We start from the raw sequence: 14,994 nt of genomic DNA, 5'->3' as shown, positions 1-14,994 counted from the left end.
ATTTTGCTTATGCTGTCCTGTACTTAATAATCAATTTCCCACACATTCCTCAATTAGCTGCTTGTAGCCTTGTAAAAGTGTAAACCGCATCTTCCACCTTTCTTTCACCCACCGCTCAGGGCCTTCTGTTTATGTCTGCGCCGCGCTGTCCTACTGTTTTCCGCTGCACTGTTACGTACCTAACTGAAAGCAACTCCATCCTTGATAAGCTCATCGCACTAAACCGCCGAAAATTCTCTCTGAAGCCGACACTGGTCTGAACTCCCGACCTCATTAATTATTGGGGAGGGGAGCATACTTGAGCTTTACCAGTCGGGCTTTGCAGGTACTGGCGATTTAAATTAGGCCTGTGCGGTTTTAACCTTGGGTTGATGGGTCGATTCCCTCTACCCGGACATGCTCCGGGGCCGTGCCTGAAATCGGATGGATGGCCATAAGAAGGCAACGATGAGAGAAACGGGAGATGAGGAAAATGCTTGCTTAAATGATGATAATCTCCAAGAATACTACCGTAGATATTGAGACTAAGCAGAGAGCCGCCCCTCGAGTGTCCGTAGCATTTCATTTAACTCGGCCATGGCCTCTAGTACAGAAATGTCTACCATATTCAAGCTCGAGAAGCCTCCTTCACTAACAATCATATTGCTGGCTTGGCTCTAGCTCCGCTTCCTGAACAGAACCGAGGACAACATCGAGGTTCTCAGTAAATCTCAACACCTCGCACCATTGTTCAATCCAGACAAACAGATCCAGTACCTAATCAGAGCAATCCCGTCGACTTCCGACTAGCACCACCAATAAGCCAGCTTGACAACAGCAGAACCAGCTCATAGTTCCGCTCCTTCATATCAAAGGGTCTCGTGACGCGCAGAATCAGCTCTTGGCCATCATGGTGCGCCTCGATGATCCGCAAATGGTGCTCGCCGATGGCGGAGAAAATCAGGACTGCGGAACAGTGTGTTAGCCGGTGCTCGTTTCTTGTATCTATGAGCAAACCGGAGATCCGAAGGGTCCAAGGGTCACAGAGAAGTAGACGCCGCCGGGGGGGGGGGGCTTCCGGAGCAACAATATTTATATGCAGCGAGGTGATCTTCAGCCGCGTGCGTGAGATCTCAACCGCCGCCTTGAGCTCACCGTTGAAGAGTGGGACGTTGTCGGGGTACAGGGCGGCGCCATCTTTGCCGGTAAGCGCCATTTCGCTGGACATGACGGCGACAATGTGCGGCGCTCTCTTGTCGGGCATGTGGTACGCTCTATCCAGCTGCCATTCGCGCCCGTGGGTGTGTTCTTCGAGGTTGCCGAAGCCGTAGTCCCCCCAGCTAGAATAGGCAGATAAGTTACAACGAGCAGAATAGTGGTGTTAGAGCGATGACGGGGACTCAAGATCATTGGGATGTGCGGGGGAAGGGGAGACTCACTCAGCGTAGCAAATCCCATCAGGGTTTTGCTTCTCATAGGGGAGTTTGCACCCGGTAGCGTAGCTTCTGAGGAAGTTTCCGACCCAGCGTGCTTGGTAGAAGATTCTCTTGCCGAGTATGGTGTCCCATTTTGGCCAGCATTTGTTCTTGTCGGCGCTCTTGTTGTCGCAGTTATCGCTCTCGTCATCTTGTTCATCGTCCTTCTCAACAACATGATCATCATCACGTGGCGGCCTAAGCATAACGTAGTCCGCCGCGTTGGAATGGGAGTATATCACGGCGAGGTGCAGTGGCGGGAGGCGGCGGCGTGAGCCCTCTGGTGCCGGGTCGTTGCGGGCGACGTCCACACCTTTATCGGCAAGCATGTGGAGGATGGAGAGGCAGCCGTTCCGTGCGGCTTCTTCAACTGCCGTCGTTCCGTATGTAGACGGTGTCATGTAGTCGAACCCGTTACGAATGTAATTTCTCAGCAAACGCCGGAAAAGCGTGGCGTTGGACGCGGACGCCGCCAGGTACAACGGTGTTCGTTCCAATTTGTCTTTTGCGATGATGTTGGCTCCCGCATTGATCAGACGGTCGTGTGTCTCAGAGAATAAGTGAGAAGCGGCTAGATGCAGTGGTGTTGATCCTGCGTCATCCTGTGCATGAACATCCGCCCCTGCTTCCAGAAATTGACCTATTACCACAGAGTACGCTGGCGCTCTTACACGATAAAACCGGTGTCATCGCGGGCCGTGGTTGATATCCCGGCCCCCAAGAGAGCCCGGACCAAATCGATCAAGTAGCTGTCTATGGCTAATTGAAGAGCTGTATCGAATACGTAGCAGTCTACGGCTACATGGAGAGCTGTCTTGTTCGTTCGGTTTAGAGCATGAATGTCGGCTCCGTGACGTATAAGCGCGTTGATGACAGCAGTGCAAGCCATCCGTTTAAAGCGGCGTGCACAATAGGTAAACCACTGCTCGTCTTGGAGATATCAGCACCTGCTTTAACAAGGACATCCAGAACAGCAGGAGCTTGCAAGGAAAGGGCCTCCTCGAGTGGTGAACCCAAGACCTGGTCCATATAATTGACGTCCGCTCCACAACTAATAAGCGCTTGAACTCCTGAAATGCTGTCGCAGCGAATAGCCGACCTGAGCGGCCACCAGAGGCCATTGCTAACATTGAATCCAGCACGAACCAGTGGTTTGATGAAACGAACACGCCTCATATGAACAGCTAACATGGGGGGTGTAGCACCTTCCTTGTCAGCTGCCACGAGGGCGCAGCTGGACAACAGGAGGTGCACCCATTTGTCGAGCCCGCTTTGCACGGCTTTATGCAACGGAGAGTACCCGGAAATATCGGTACTAGTGAAATCAGCTCTTCGTGCGATCAAAATATTGGTCAGTATCACGTAGCCGCCCGATAGTGCGTTATGCAAGGGGGTAATGCTGAATTGATTCTGAGCATTGACGTCAGCGCTAGCATTCAAGAGTATCTCGCTGAGTGGTATACTACCGCCATGGACGCTTAGGTGCAGCACTGTATTGCCGTCCATAGCAGCGGCATTAACATCCGCTCCCACTTCCAGCAGCAGCTGGACCATCTCGACGTGCTTTGCAGAGATTGCAGCATGCAAAGGAGTCCAGCCTCGGTAGTCTGTGCCGTCAATATTTGCGCCGTATTGCAAGAGTTGTCGCACCATCTCCAAGTTCCCCTGCCCCGCGGCCACATGTAAAGGTCTGGTGCCGTCAGGACCCATCATATCCCAGTCATTCCATCCAAAGTCTCGTAGCAACTCAACCATAATATGATCACCCTCCAAAGCGGGCTGCGTTATTATTGGAGGGCGCCTGCTCTGGAACGGAGATGCGCCCGCGGTGGGTGGATTCTGGAGAAGATATCGGACGGCCGCTATATGCCGGCGGGACACTGCCACCTCCAGGGCTCCCTCCCAGCCATCGTCCCCAGATCCTGGTGATAGACGATACAGAAGCTTGCGCAGCAGGACAATTCGCCGTTGGTAGACAGCTAGCTGGAGGGGCGTCTGCCCGGAAGCGTTGAGTATAGAGGGAGTGGGGACCCTGGTCAGGAGAAGGTCCAGTGCTTTTGTGTTGAAGCAAATGAATGCTATGTGGAATGGAGTAGTCATATTTACCAGAGCGCACGGGTCTGCACCTGCGTCCAAAAGTCGGCTAACGGCTGAGTTACGGCCTTTCTTGACTGCCCATATTAGCGGTGTCGTCTTGCCGACGTGGGTGGCCCCGCGACAACAGAGCTGCTGTGACAGGATCGCATGAAAGCTGATTGTTGTCTGTAGGAGAGAGTTGAGCCCGGCAATATCGAGATAGCCAGCGATATCTAGTAGAAGCTCGGTTGGAAGATTGTCTAACCGGGCGTATTCGGCCATGATTATTGCGTGAGACAGGAATATGAAGCGAGTTAACGACGAGGCGAGGTGAAAAAAGGCCGCTTGATGTATGAGGTTCGAGGTCGGAGCAGAGAATTCAGTCTCCGCGGGGCAGGCCGGAGCACTGTCCCGGCTTGAACCATGAGCCAACTGCTGTAAGCCGCAGTCAAGGATTGGACAGGAACCTTATACATTATTGGCCATAACAGAGCAGTTAGCCGAGATCAACTACATTCACAAACTGCTCAACGTCCGACGCAGCGAAGACTACCCAGAAGCTGTAGAAGGGGGGAAGGCCACAGGTCTTTGAACTGTTGCAGTGGGATATGACGCGTCACCGCATTCATCACCACACCTTCCTCTGTGAGAGAACCGGAGGCGACAGTGAGACACACCGTAATAGCACCAGCGGCTTTGAACGGATTGTTGTGGTTGGCAAATGATTCTCGGAGATCCGCGTTCACTCAACGTTCAAAATATCATCTTTCTTTTGATAGTGGGAAGCGAGCAGTTCTTGGAGAGAATCTTCCTTCCTAAGTCGGAAATTAATCTCTTGACTCTTCGATGAAAGCCGATCCTTGATACGGAACCTCTTATCTCATTGCTCAAGGACCTTGCGTACAGCGGCAAAGCAGCAAAGGTACACTGTGCCCCCGTCCTTCCGGCCTTCCACTGTGATTCTAGCTTGAGGTCTTCGAAGGCGTCCCCAGCACATTTATACCACCTACTCCGCGGCTTAGTATTGTAGCAGGGCGTCCGGATCAATCATTAAAACAGCCGCTCTTACAATGCCCGTCCTGTCGGCGCCGTCCGGCCCCGCACTCTGATCAAGTACGGAAAAGGCATCCGCGCGGAGATCCGAGCCGGGAGATCGGGAACCAGGAAACGCCAACTTTTGCGTGGTGCCCCGTATCCCGTTTTCTTCACAGCCAAGGGATTCATGGAGCAGGATTGCGGCTATAATATGCTGCACGAGCTTGGACGTGCGAGAGCTGTGAAGAGGAGTTGCGAACCGAGTATGAGGATTATTTTGCCCGCAATCGCAAGATTCGAGAATGTCCGAAGTGCGGAATAGGAAACGAGGGGAGATCAGGTCGCACTGTCGCAGCCTTATAATGTGTCCCGTCGAAGGCTGTGGTGCCCATTGGTGTTATTCCTGCGGGGAGGAAGTCGATGACGAACACAGGGCGAAGGCTCATGGCCAGATAATGGCGATAGCTCGACTTGTTATGGCAATGATAGCGCTTACGAGTACTTATTGGTATGAAGCGCTCATTGCCAATGATAGTTTTGAGATTCGTTGTAATGATTTGGATTGTTGCAAACAAGAACAAGTTGGAAGGTGGGCCTTCAGCCTGCGTAGGGTTTATTCTGATGCCTTAGCCGTCAGGTGTCAGATATGCCACGTGATACCGGCTTTTGGATAAGCGGCTAGGACGACGAACTTCCTATGAAGGATGATGATTATTTGTGTACTTGGCTAGTAGCAGATATACATACTGAGATCCCAGTATAAAAGCAGAGTTATCGCTCAGCAGCGTTGTGTTTAGGCCCATTTTGAATTCGTCTTACGCGCGCTCAGGCAGACAAGATATATATCCAAACATAAGGTACGCCATAATTAAACACAACCATGTTTGATGACACTGCACGCAGCCACTAAAGCCTCCCTGACCGGAGCAGACACTCCCTTAACAGTGTCATCAAGATCTACATTATCTCGTTGATGAGGATAGGGAGAACGTAAGCAGAGGGACTGTGGCCCCGCCTTTCGCTTCCGTGTTGGCTTGAGGCTTAGCATCGCCAGCGGGCCGGGAAACAGGACGCCGAGCCAATCGGAATAAACAGCTAGCAGCCTTGTGGGCTGTGGGCACGGGGCACTGCCTCGGGCGTAGGCCGCAGCCATCGATGATCACCAAACCAACGATCTTAAGAAGCCTCATCCCCCCACCGTTGACCGTTTGTTCTTGATTCCCCTCTATTTTCGACCTTTAAAGCAGACTATTATCAAAGCTGCAAAATGAACCTCCAATCCGCCCTCTATTACACCCTCCTCCTCCTCGGCGCCATAATCGGCGGGTTTATGGGCCGGGCGTCGTCAGAGGACTACGAGATCAACCGCGCCGTCGCACCGAAATTCTTCAGCTATATTCACGATAGAATCCCGGCTATCCGGTTTCCAACTCCACCGCTTCCAAAGACAATCACTCAGATCTTTACGAGGAAGGACCGCACGCTTCTTGCTGGGTATTCGCACGGCTTTAAATATGTTTATCGCACGGCGGATTTGAATCGTCTGAGCCGGTCGCAGAGGGACAAGGCACTTGCTGCAGTGGAGAATTATTTTGAGAAGCATACTGGGGAGGAAATCGATGCAATAATTGCGGAGGGTGATGAGCTTGTTCCCGAGGCTGGCGAGGCTAAAGCCAGAGAGGTTGGTGTTGATGTTTCTTGGACTGCGGGGACAGGGACGGCGTGCCTAAAGCTTGATGATCGATGGGGTGAGAAGGGGAAATGGGGGCCGCTGGAAGGGTATATGAAGATTGGGAGGGAAGAGAAGTTCGACGAGGAGATGTACTGTGGGCCAACATTTACGGTGACGATCCTGAGCAAGCAGTTTGACATTGTTGATAAGTCGAAGGAGAAGGAGGAGAAGAAGGTTGATCATGAGCTCTGATGGATGCGGATGGTGCTGAATCTCGTTCTCATGTATTGCGCTATATAGAACCCGAATCTGGACTTTTTCCAGAAATCGTTCTCTCAGGAGACGAAGCAGGGAGATGAATATCCAAGAACTGCTGTATCGCAACAAGTGGCACCCCGTGCCTCATCGCCGTAGCATCATCCCATGACGAATGAAGCCCTAGCAGAGCCCCAGTCCGCGCACAGACCAACGGTGCGCCCGAGTGTCCCCAGTACGTCCAGGCATCGTGCTTGAGCGTCCCAATCTCCGCGTTATCTTGCGGGTCAGCGCCGGGGATCAAACCGTTCAGCTGTCCCTCTGAGATCTGGAGGAGATCATAGCCTGTCAAACGAGGTCTCAAGGATTCAAGGTCGTCGGCGCCGGGCTGCCCGATGCAGACGATGGGTGTTTGGTCAATGGCGGGAATGGTTGCGGAGACTGAGGGAATGGGAATGGATGCGAACTCTGGGACTGTCTCGACTCCAACCTCAACCTCAACGCGAAGAACCCTCGCAAGCGCCAAATCTCGCCGCAGATCCCAAGCGCGACACTCTATTTGAACCGCGAGTCCTGTGTAGTCGAGAACCCACTTCTGCCGGTTAGCTTGCCATTCCTGCTCGTCCTCGCCAAAGCAGTGCGCGCAGGTAAGCACCCATCCGTCGGAGCTAATACAAACTGCTGTTCCGGCTTCGGCTTGCGCAAATATGAATGTAGCGTGGAGCGCGTTGATAATGTGATGCCCGTACGACGAGGCATCGTTGGTAAGAGCGTTACTGGTGCTGGGTAAGCGGAGACGTTCTTGCTTTCTCCGCAGGAGGCGCGTTTCCTCTGGCGTTAAGCCGGGGAGGGGCCCTCGCTTTGGGTGGATAAGTTGAATGGTTTCATTGAAACGGGTTGCATCGATACTTGGAGGCACCAATCCATCTGGATTCCAGCTTGGAGCTGTGTCGGGCGTTGTGATAGCAGCCTTGCGAGTGGCGGATCGAAGGACGCGGGGCATTGCGACTTGGACTGGAAGGTGCGGCAAGCTCTGAGCTGATGCTCTGACGGCTCAGAGCGGCCCCTCGGGGGTTTAAGTAGACCTTCAATGATATGGACAGGCCTAGATCCTGCGACTAGTGCCCAATGCTGGATGAGCGGCCAATCAGACCATATTTTAGCATACTTTCATAGCTTGGCCTTCAATCCAGGTTTTTTTATCCAAGTCCCTCCCGTGATGTCGGCCGGGACCCTGCGCTCCTTCCATGCCAAACAGACTCACCCTCTGATTTCTTTAAAACGGGCAAAGCGACCGGAGGTCTGCTCTCGTCCACCGTTACTCACCATTCTCTTCCATACGTTCCCTCCACCACCAAGAACCTTCTGATGCCTAGTGCGAATACGACGAGTCCTTCCTACAGCCGAATCTCATCGTACTACAATACTTACATTGGCCCTTTGGGAGTTTGGGAGGAAGCCGCGAGAAACATGCTCTATCTGTGGCTGGTTGAATGGCTGAAGTTCTTCAATCAGATATGCCCCGGCGGCGAGAGGATTTGGCCTCGAACCGAGGAGGAGGGGGAGAGCCAAACGCAACGACCGCAACATCAAGGGAGCGTTCCCAACTCGGACAGTTCGAGGCCTAAGAGAGTCGGGTCAAAGCAGGTGGTGACGGGAATAACCAGGCTGCTAGGGGGTCTGCAGCGTCAGCAAAGCGAGTGTCGCGAGGAGGAGATTGCGCTGACCTGTGGGGTCGGTCCAGTCACCCAACAATTGGCTAAACTGCAGCGTCAGCAAAGCGAGCTTCGGGTCATGGAGCTCAAACTGATTAGTTGGCTCGGTGAAATCGCGCAGGATCCGGCTGAGTCCTCTCCGAGTCGCGTGAAAAGCCGACCATAGCCAATCAACGAGACGTCGGTACCTTGCGGAATAGACGAGACAAGTATGAACTGACGGTCCTATTGGTTTTCAAATTCGAGTGTTGAGATTCCCACGGATATAAAAGACGATGACCTGAACATTTCTGACCGTGCTGTTGAAGCCGAGAGTCCTAGACCGCGGCTCCCGTCGCCCGTCTTGAATGCTTGTCATCACACGGCAAAATGATTGAATGGAAGTTACTGAGGAACAATGTGATGTTTGGCGCCCTCTGGGATTCAAGTCGGGAGTTCGTTGTGGGACTTCCAAGTGTTTGAATGTTGCTGACTTCTTTCCTACTATCCCCTAGTCAATGACTTGCCGTGTTGCTCCCCCATTGCCAGCTCCCATGTCTCGACCATGTCCAGACGTCCTGTTCCTGGATCAACCTGAAGAGTTGGGCGAAGGATGTGGGTGAAAAGTGCGGTTATACTTCGGAAGACGAAAATTACAAACAGCAGCTGCAGATTGGGTTGTTTTAATTTCAGAAACTGTACAGTTGATGTTCATCATGTTGATTTCCTGTCGTTCGTCAGGGGAAGCGGGTATCGAGGCTCGAGGCTAGACAGGGTGCAGATGAAGCTGTGCCCTCCCAACAGACTTGAACGTCAATTATTCATACCACCTCGATCTACTTGCAATCTAGCGTGAATGAGATGCATCAAACCAGCGCCCAATCCTAGCGGGTCTAATGCTCCCTAGATTGCGCTCACTTTGAATAGCCCAATAGAGATCGTTATTAGTGCAATCCAATAACTTATACCGGGTATCACAATCCCGACATTTATCCTTAGTACGCATATAATAGTCATGTAACCAGGCGATGGCATGTATGTGTGGGCAGAGAAACACGGGCTCAGCGAGGTGTGGCGGCCGGTACTTGATCAGTTGGTGAGATAGTAACTCATTATTTAAGACGCCGTCATTTCTGAAAGCCCGATGCGGTTGCTGCCAGTATACGTGATATCTAGTTGTGAAGATAAGGCAATCATCTGCGTCGAGAGTTGCTGTGGCCGAGAGGTGTATGAGCGCATCGGGTTGACTAGTAACGGAACAGTCATGGACAAGCGATGGCTTATTGTTGTGCAACCTCATTTCAAACGCTCCGCGGACGTTTCGATGGAGTCTCCGATTTGACTGCCCGGTCTTCAACCATTCGATCAACTTGACTTTATCCGAGAAAGTCAATGCGAGACAAGCGCACAGATCGACCACATCTTCCATCAAGCCACAACTCACGCTATTAGAAGAGCTTGACGACCCCGGATTCACGCAATGTCTTCGATGCAGCTTCAGAGAGTTGCAGCAGCCGTATTTCCACCGATTATCTTTGAGTAAATGCAGGAGCTCGTTCCGGGGATAGGGGAGTTCCGGGTTTCGCTCGAACACGAATAGTTCCGCCTTATATGGACTCAAAGGAAACTTGGCAGCCAGAAGCCGAGGCCACGCGAGTTGTTTATCTTTGAGCACAAAGCCCAAAGCTCGATGGAGGGGGTTGCAAGTAAGCGCGAGACAAGCCTGGGACTCGAGCTGTAGATGTGCGAGGATGAGCCGGAGGACATCGAGGGGGAGATCCAGTAGTGGAGACTGAGGTTCCTTGTCAGTAGGTAGAACCTCATAGCCTGAGCTTCGATTGAGAAAATGAACGGCCCGCGATAGGATCTTCTTGATGTTGTTGCACCGTTTCATTGTCGGTAGCTGTAGGAGGATGCTGGGTAAATGGGAATTTTTTGATCAGTAAAGCTTTTGGGCGATGGATTGATGGAGACAGGAGGCCGAGTTGCCTCTATTGCTGCATTTTATTGTCTGTTCGGAAGCTCTATCCGTGGGGGACGTGAGTTGGATAGGCTTCAATGACGCAGTGTTCGTTGGTCGGATGATAGCTCCGCGGCACCATGACTCCTTTGATGGAGACATGGTCTCTGATGTCACATTTTGAACCGAGTGATGTTTTTCGTACGGGCATTGAGACCAGCAGCTGGATAGCTCAATGCTCCAATGAATTTCATGATGAAAATATATGGTTTATCGGTTATCGACATGTGCTTGCGCAGTTGAGTTGGCTGGCGCAAAGGCGATGCCCGGAAGCCTTACAGCGGAGGCACCAGTAGCGATGCCACGTGACTGCGCGTCCCGCGTCGCGTCCCCCCAAAACACTACGGCCACGGCCGGAGCCCCTCCGAACCCCTCAATGCTCTGGTCAATGAATCTCCCCGGCCGATTCAATGTATCATGGCCCCCGCCTGCCACCCCTTCGCTTCCTGCAGGCGAGGATTACGTCAAGGATGAACCGGTCAAGGAGGAGCGGGGCGAGAACTCCCTTTGGGACGTGCCCGCAGAAAGCGCGACGACTGGACAAGTTACGAACACTGATGACATTGACGATGCCGCGGCCGCTCCTTGTGTCGCGTTGAAGAGGAGCCTTTCGATTCTTCAAAGTTTAGGATATTGATGCTTTTGTCGCTGATCTTGATGCTGAACCCTGGCAGGACCCGAGTCAAACGACTAATCAGCAATCGACATTTCTGGAACTTAGGCTGTCCAACCTGCAGGCGCAAAAAGTCTCCGCCCGCCTAGCCCCGCGCCGGAGCCGGCTAATCCGAGGAAAAAGGGACGACCTGATTCTGAGGATTCCTGGTGTTGGCTAGGAAATTTGGACTAGCGGTTTCATCTCTGAGCCAACTTTACCCCTTTGCGCCATTACTTACACATCCAACATATCCGCTGTGTCGTTCGTTGCACATAGTTTACTACTTTTACGTGGACATACTTCCAGAATATACCCTACTTTATCAGATTGTTTTGGCTTTCGAACTGTCTTTAATTGCTCGCGCTAATGCTTGTATAGAGAAGCTGGTGTCAATTCTTGACCCTGGCCAAAGACGTCCGCAGGGCCCGCGGTGACAGGCTGACAGCATTGCCGTATTCCTCAACTTCGAAAGCAAACTCATCTAACGCAACAGATCCGTAAACTGCATTGCCGACCATTAACCATGTGGTGCACAAGCTGGTCAAGGGCCCGTTGGGCGGCCCGAATGGCGAGCGGCCTGATGTCACGCTACGGAACGAGACAGTGGTGGAATTGTTACGGCCGGTCACAGTTGTACTTTCAAGTCCAGCGGGATACAACCGGATATCAAGAGTCCCGTCTACCGGCCGCGATTGCAGGCTGTTCAGCGATTCCAGCATGTCCTTGCCATTGCTTACCCAATTCGCGATCTTCAAGCCCGGCCCATAATCGGTTACGAGCTTCAGACTGTCGTTCCCTGAGCCATATGTGCCTGCAAAATGCCGGGATGCCTCCTCCTTCGCGGCCCTTTCCAGAGCCGGAATCATGATCCCCGTGACAAGGTCGCCGATCGCCCATGTCGCTGTCGTGGTTGCGTCCCCGCTGACAAGAACCGTGAACCCGACATCGTGTTCTGGAGAGAGACCTATCATTGCAGAGTAGCTGCCGATGTCACCAGCTTTGGCGTAGATGTCGAGCGTTCGGGGGTCGTGCACGCTGAAGATCTCCCACGGAGCGCCGACTGAGAAGGAGCGGTCGGCTGTGTGAGCCCTTGGCTTTAACCAGCGCCTTGTAAGAACTGGCGATAGCAGCTCGTTGGTGAGAATTGCGCGGCCGAGGCGGCTCATGTCTTTTGCTGATGAGTATATCCCGCCCGTTCTAAATCGTCAGAACATCGAGGATGCACTAGTTTGAGGTTGTGATACTCACGGAACCTGGTTGCCCATGTCAGCGTCCCAAAACGTCTCGTTCACGAGCCCGGGGATGATGCCGATGTCGTCGGCGGGCTTCGTGGCCGAGGAATGCGTCAGGTTGAGCCGCTCAACCACATGTTCATCCACGAGGTCTGAAAAGCTTTTACCCGTCAATTCCTCCAGTATGTACCCGATCACCACGAACGCGTCGTTGGAGTATGTTGGGACTGATGAGGCGGGAAACACTGGATGTGTGCCGAGCAAGCCGCGGAAGAACTCTAACTGATCGTCAGTATTGAGCTGGAACGTATCTGGATGTGGTAAACTTACGCGCTCTCTCGCATGGCGGGACCAAACCACACGACGGGATATCTTCTTCATCTACTGGCGGAAACCCGAGTTCCTCCATCAAGTCGAGTTGCCCAGCGAAGTCACCGAACCCATCTATACTGCGCGTCAGTTCATACCTTACAGGTTTTGACGACGCGCTCACATAACCTGAACAAACCAGCTGTATGGCTGACGAGCTCTCCGACAGTCAACTCGCCCCATCGCACATGGTCAACATCGTCGTGGTTACCCGCCAGCCCCTCTATCGCCTGCTGCACCTCCGGTAGATATTTCGAAATCGGCTGATCAAAAGAGGCGTCGCCGGTTTCCATCAAGAGCAGCAGGACAGTGAAGACCTTCGCGACACTACCGATCCGGAATACCGTATTTTCGTCGACCTTGTTTACGCCTATTGTGTTGTTTCGCACCGCGGTCGCCGTGTGGTAGTACTCGACCAGCGACCTTTCCTCATGTATGCTGTACACCTGCACCGCAAACGATGTCACGTTCGGATCTATCGCTGTTACGTCGGGATCGGTGGAAGGATGAAGGATGCTGTGCAGCGACTTGCTAAAGTTGATTCTCGCATGCTGAATTGCGGCGCTCGCACTCGCGCTCTTCGGTGCTGGGAATATGGGCCCTCCGAACGCGCAATTCTGCGCTGCGGCGCTTGCGGCAAAAGCAAGCAACGATAGAATTCTTCGCATCTTCAAAGGTACGGTGAATCAGCCCTGCGCCGTACCGAAGGCTTGCGACGTGTCGAAGTCGACCCAAAGACACTTCCTCATCACTTGACGCAACTGAGAACGGAACGGCCAGCGTACCTGCATGGCCCTTTAAATAGCCCGACCCTGACCGGCATTGAAAAAAACATGGCCCTAGCAAGGCCTTAACGCAATGACGCGCCGCCTTGGCTGACCGGAGAATTACCAGTCCATTGGGCCTCGCTGGAGCTCGCCCCAGGGTTGTTCAATGACGCGGACTTTCCTGCTCCTGGGCTAGTGCGTGACAGAGGCATGTCATTCGCGCTACCCAAGAACCCGTCACATCCGTCCGGCGAGGTAATCCTGACGCGTTGGTGTTACTGGCCGCGGATAGGGCCGGAGGTGTTCGGTCGGTATGATGTTTGCTTTTGCCATTCTTGTTATTGGGCATTCGCCCCGCGATGGCCTTCGTCGTGGCATTGTTCCATGTGACAGTCATACCTCGGAATCTGGAATGCGCAGACGTTCTCCTATTTACGCACCCCGAACTACTTCCCTAAGAGCCGCATGCCAGACATTCGCGACGCGTAGGTTGTGTCTTCTGCTGTGTAACAATACGGAGAACGCCTCGCCGACAGAGAAACGGAAAGGCGTAAGCCTCGGAGGTCGGAGTCGGCGACGCCAGCAAGAATGTTTGCCTATGCCCAGGACGCTGGATCCTTCAAGATTACCCCCTCGATGTATCTAACACCCTGCATAAAGTGATTGCGGTCAAGCTCTCGGCGTGCCCCATTTATATGAGTGGCCGTGTTCCCAGCGCTGAGGCATGCAATGCAGTGCTATCACGCACAGGGCATTAGCTTGGCCATGGCTGCGGCTATCGCCCCCGCGAATCCACCCCTTACGTGCAGCGACTATAAGCCTGCAAGCAAGGTTTGATATGTGATTCCCTTCAACGTGGGCGTTATGATGTCTGCATGCTCGCAACGGTTTCCTGGAGGGGCTTCCTCAGTGTGTCTGTTACCCCGCCGCTGCCATCACAACTCCAGCGAGTGCTAGCTACTTGAAATGCTCGAGGCCAGAGGTCAAGCACGGTTGATGTTTCAGCTCTTCGATGGACTATCTTGTCCGTCCACCATCTGTGGCGCAAACGTCATCCTACGCTGTATATTTGACTTTCAGTCCGTTGAATCTACCGTTCCTTCGTGTTCCTGACTCCTTGGAAGCTCGCCCTTGCAATGTTAGGTCTTGCCAATGTTTGGCATTTCCGACCGAAGGCACTTTCCGACCGAAGGCAGTTCTATAGTAACTTTGTTTCATTATTGTCCATTGGCTGCCATGATAAGTAGGATTTGAGATTTGCGGACGCTGTTTCCCGGACGCAGTTTCCTCTCCACTTTATCCACGTCGCAAACTTTCCGACGGGCCCTGATTTATTACCCCGGATCAGGTTCCATCGTGGTCAGCACGTGGTCACTTCCATCAAATACCAAAAGCTTACTATTCATTCCTTGATCGGTACCTATACCATACGAAGCAGAATATCAGCCCTCCAGCCCGTGATCCTTCTCTGCCGAATCCGACCGGACCAACCGCAGGTCGCATCTCGAACTTTCCATTGCATCCTGGAAGGCTTGCGTGATCGCTTAACAAACTTTATCTATCTTCTTCCCCTCATCGCATCCTTCGCTTGGTCTTGATTGACATTAGCCTGCTTGGACTAAACTATTTTTTATCGAAGAGGGGTAAGAGGTATTCTGTCAATAACAACAATGGCGTCTAATACTACCGGTAGGCAACCAGAATTTAATATCAGGCCTGAGACCTTCCGCGGAATTATACCATGGCAAACGGTGCCTCAACTTCA

At 52.8% G+C, this 14,994-nt stretch overlaps 5 protein-coding genes across 5 annotated transcripts; 3 read left to right on the top strand and 2 right to left on the bottom strand.

Annotated features, from left to right (window-relative positions):
• Positions 1-5,832: 5,832 nt before the first annotated feature.
• BDW74DRAFT_179164 (uncharacterized protein) lies at positions 5,833-6,489 on the top strand (the record flags this gene model as incomplete). The annotated part of the gene is made up of 1 exon (XM_073729387.1): positions 5,833-6,489. One exon carries the CDS (start codon positions 5,833-5,835, stop codon positions 6,487-6,489), a length of 657 nt encoding a protein of 218 aa, XP_073582800.1.
• Positions 6,490-6,509: 20 nt separating this feature from the next.
• Positions 6,510-7,677, bottom strand: BDW74DRAFT_32059 (S1 family peptidase). The gene has a single exon (XM_073732513.1). It carries the CDS (start codon positions 7,493-7,495, stop codon positions 6,530-6,532), a length of 966 nt encoding a protein of 321 aa, XP_073582799.1. The 5' UTR covers positions 7,496-7,677; the 3' UTR covers positions 6,510-6,529.
• Positions 7,678-8,411, top strand: BDW74DRAFT_32062 (uncharacterized protein). Its single transcript, XM_073732514.1, has one exon. The coding sequence runs from the start codon at positions 7,861-7,863 to the stop codon at positions 8,371-8,373; it is 513 nt and encodes a 170-aa protein (XP_073582798.1). The 5' UTR covers positions 7,678-7,860; the 3' UTR covers positions 8,374-8,411.
• Positions 8,412-10,468: 2,057 nt separating this feature from the next.
• On the top strand, positions 10,469-10,843 carry BDW74DRAFT_179162 (uncharacterized protein; the record flags this gene model as incomplete). Its single annotated transcript, XM_073729386.1, has 1 exon — positions 10,469-10,843. One exon carries the CDS (start codon positions 10,469-10,471, stop codon positions 10,841-10,843), a length of 375 nt encoding a protein of 124 aa, XP_073582797.1.
• A 407-nt stretch (positions 10,844-11,250) lies between these two features.
• On the bottom strand, positions 11,251-13,130 carry BDW74DRAFT_185753 (serine hydrolase domain-containing protein; the record flags this gene model as incomplete). The annotated part of the gene is made up of 4 exons (XM_073731106.1): positions 11,251-12,058; positions 12,110-12,371; positions 12,424-12,537; positions 12,587-13,130. The coding sequence occupies 4 exons, from the start codon at positions 13,128-13,130 to the stop codon at positions 11,251-11,253; spliced, it is 1,728 nt and encodes a 575-aa protein (XP_073582796.1).
• Between the last annotated feature and the right edge of the window lie 1,864 nt (positions 13,131-14,994).

This window comes from Aspergillus multicolor (assembly GCF_047715735.1).
Source record: "Aspergillus multicolor strain CBS 133.54 unplaced genomic scaffold BDW74scaffold_16, whole genome shotgun sequence".
Lineage (NCBI taxonomy): Eukaryota > Fungi > Ascomycota > Eurotiomycetes > Eurotiales > Aspergillaceae > Aspergillus > Aspergillus multicolor.
Note: the sequence above shows the minus strand (reverse complement) of the source record. Positions and strands in the feature narration are given on the sequence as shown.

What these genes read in the sequence shown, in the direction of transcription:
- BDW74DRAFT_32059 (XM_073732513.1), bottom strand. Translation starts at nt 7,495, where the DNA reads ATGCCCCGCGTCCTTCGATCCGCCACTCGCAAGGCTGCTATCACAACG.
- BDW74DRAFT_32062 (XM_073732514.1), top strand. Translation starts at nt 7,861, where the DNA reads ATGCCTAGTGCGAATACGACGAGTCCTTCCTACAGCCGAATCTCATCG.